The 2,297-nt window shown below is 41.7% G+C and overlaps 1 protein-coding gene across 1 annotated transcript in view; it reads left to right on the top strand.

The window, feature by feature from the left end:
* LOC119428199 (solute carrier organic anion transporter family member 1C1-like) overlaps positions 1-2,297 on the top strand; it is a 14,423-nt gene that overhangs the window by 1,743 nt on the left and 10,383 nt on the right. Inside the window, exons 3-6 of the mRNA XM_037695846.1 lie at positions 293-425; positions 511-629; positions 709-855; positions 954-1,052. Of these exons, the coding sequence (XP_037551774.1) occupies positions 293-425; positions 511-629; positions 709-855; positions 954-1,052 (498 nt within the window). The remainder of the gene's footprint in view (positions 1-292; positions 426-510; positions 630-708; positions 856-953; positions 1,053-2,297) is intronic.

Below are 2,297 nucleotides of genomic sequence, written 5' to 3'. Positions count from 1 at the left end.
GGAGAGAGAAGCAAATACTTTGTTGTAACTTTGACCTTGATTTATGATCTTGACCTTGAAGCTGGGATAAAGAAAGGTGTATACGACACTCCATCTGATGATGCATATGTGTGCAAAGTTAAATTAGAAAACAAGAAGTGCAGTTCTACTCAAAAATTTTAATGTTGTAAATTTCTCTCTGTTAGGAAAATATTTCATGAACAAATGGACCGGTTTTAATGAAACTTGGTATTTATTGGATGCACAATCAGATTTTTTTCTACTTTCTTGTTGTTGTTTTTTTCTGTATCAGGCAACTTGTTGTTTCTTGCCCTGGTCAGTCATTTTGGGGCTCGGCTCCATCGGCCCAAACTCATCGCAGCCGGATGTTTGGTCATGGCCGCCGGGGCTCTTCTCACTGGCTCCACACATTTTTTCATGGGACGGTAAACGCCTACAGAAGTCCCCACAATGCTAAAATACCCAAATGCTTCTTTTTTTTTTCTGATTTCTTGAGTTTTTGTTTCACAGATATAAGTACGACACCATTCTTCAGAATAACGGCGTGAATGTTTCTGCGTGCGTGGACCCTCTGGAAACAGCCGAAGCGCCAGACGTTCAGATAGAGACGCCTGCTTTCAACAACCAAAGTCTCTGATCCACTACTTTAATCCATTCTTAGCCTTTTGCTAATGTTAGCGTTTAAGCTAATGTTTTGTTGTTTATCAGCCTGTGTGACAGAGTCCGGGTCCAACATGTGGATCTACATTTTCCTGGGGAACGCTCTGCGGGGGATCGGAGAAACTCCGGTCACTCCCCTGGGCGTCTCGTACATCGATGACTTTGCTAAAGCTGAAAACTCCCCGTTCTACATCGGTGAGGTGCTAACACTGAATTTCAGCTGGTGTTTTCTTTGTTTTTTAACTTTCAGCCCAGCTGCTCTCTAAGTCTGAATCCTCTAATTGTTTTGGCAGCTTGTCTCCAGACCGTCACCCTCCTGGGCCCCATGTTTGGTTTCCTCCTGGGCTCTTATTGTGCCAAACTTTATGTGGACATTGGCTATGTCGATATGGGTAAGTGTGCCGAACGTTTGGTTCAGTGTTGGAGTGTAGTTTGAACGCTTCACTCTAAAACTTTACACAAATCCATCATAAGTGATAATTTGTATTCCTGCGCTCTTGTTTTGAAGGGCTTCGGTCTTCCTTTCTGCTCTAAAACCACTTTTTACTTGGAACAGATTTTGATTGCATGACATCCTTTAGTGACTTTTTTTTAATTCAGCACACGTCCTTTGAACAGTTGTGCTCTTCTTTAAGAAGTGAAATGGGTGTGTCAGTTTTGGCAGGAATCTGTCAGTTTTTGACAGAGGGGACATGGGGGGACTCCATCTGGAGCCTCATTTAGAGCAACCCTGCTGCTCGTGGAGCAGAGGGTCGGACACGCTGGTATAAGAACAGCAGCACACCTGTCAGAGGGGGGTCACTGAGGACCCTGATTCCTGATGATCTGCAGAGAAACAGTCCTGTCTCTGTTTTATTTTTTCATATTTTTAAATCAATTATTTATTTCTAACAAAAAAGCAAATAACTGTGCTGGATTTGGCTGTTTATGTTTAGTCTGAGGGCAACATAAATAAATAAAAACTTAAGTTAAATTAAAAAAGATGGAGAAATTTTATTTTATGTGAAAACATAAATGCTGAGTGTTGTATTGCTTTCATGACGTTATCTGAAAAATTAATTGTTGAACACAAAGAACAGAAGCTAAAATCCCCTTGGTGATTGCAGCGTTCTCTCACCACCATGATGGACAGTTGTCACCAGGTGTTTGTGCTGGTTTGGTTTTCTGCAGACATGGAGCTGTGAATTATGGGTGAAAGCCTCTACTTTGGTCTCATCTGTCCAAAAGACATTGTTCCAGAAGTCTTGTGCTTCATTCAGATGAAACTGTATTTAGTATTGCACAGTCTGACCTTGTGGTGAATTTGTTGGGATCTTCCCTACTGGGAAAATTGGCTTTCTTTTTGTAGAATGATGGACTCCAAATACTTTGAAAATGACCTTTGTCGTAGGAGGAAATCTTTGGACGGATGGATGGATGGATGTACCATATGAATGGATGGATGAATAAATAGATGGATGGATGGATGGATGGATGGATGGATGGATGGATGGATGGATGGATGGATGGATGAATGGATGAATAGATGGATGAATGATGGCTGGATTGATGATGAAGGATGGATGATTGGATGAATGGATGGATGGGTGAATGGTGGCTGGCTTGATGATGGAGGATGGATGATTGGATGAATGGAT

This window comes from Nematolebias whitei, chromosome 22, assembly GCF_014905685.2.
Source record: "Nematolebias whitei isolate Nwh7 chromosome 22, NemWhi1, whole genome shotgun sequence".
In the NCBI taxonomy this organism is placed as follows: Eukaryota; Metazoa; Chordata; class Actinopteri; order Cyprinodontiformes; family Rivulidae; genus Nematolebias; species Nematolebias whitei.
The sequence above is the reverse complement of the archived record's forward strand: the minus strand, read 5'-3'. Positions and strand labels throughout refer to the sequence as shown.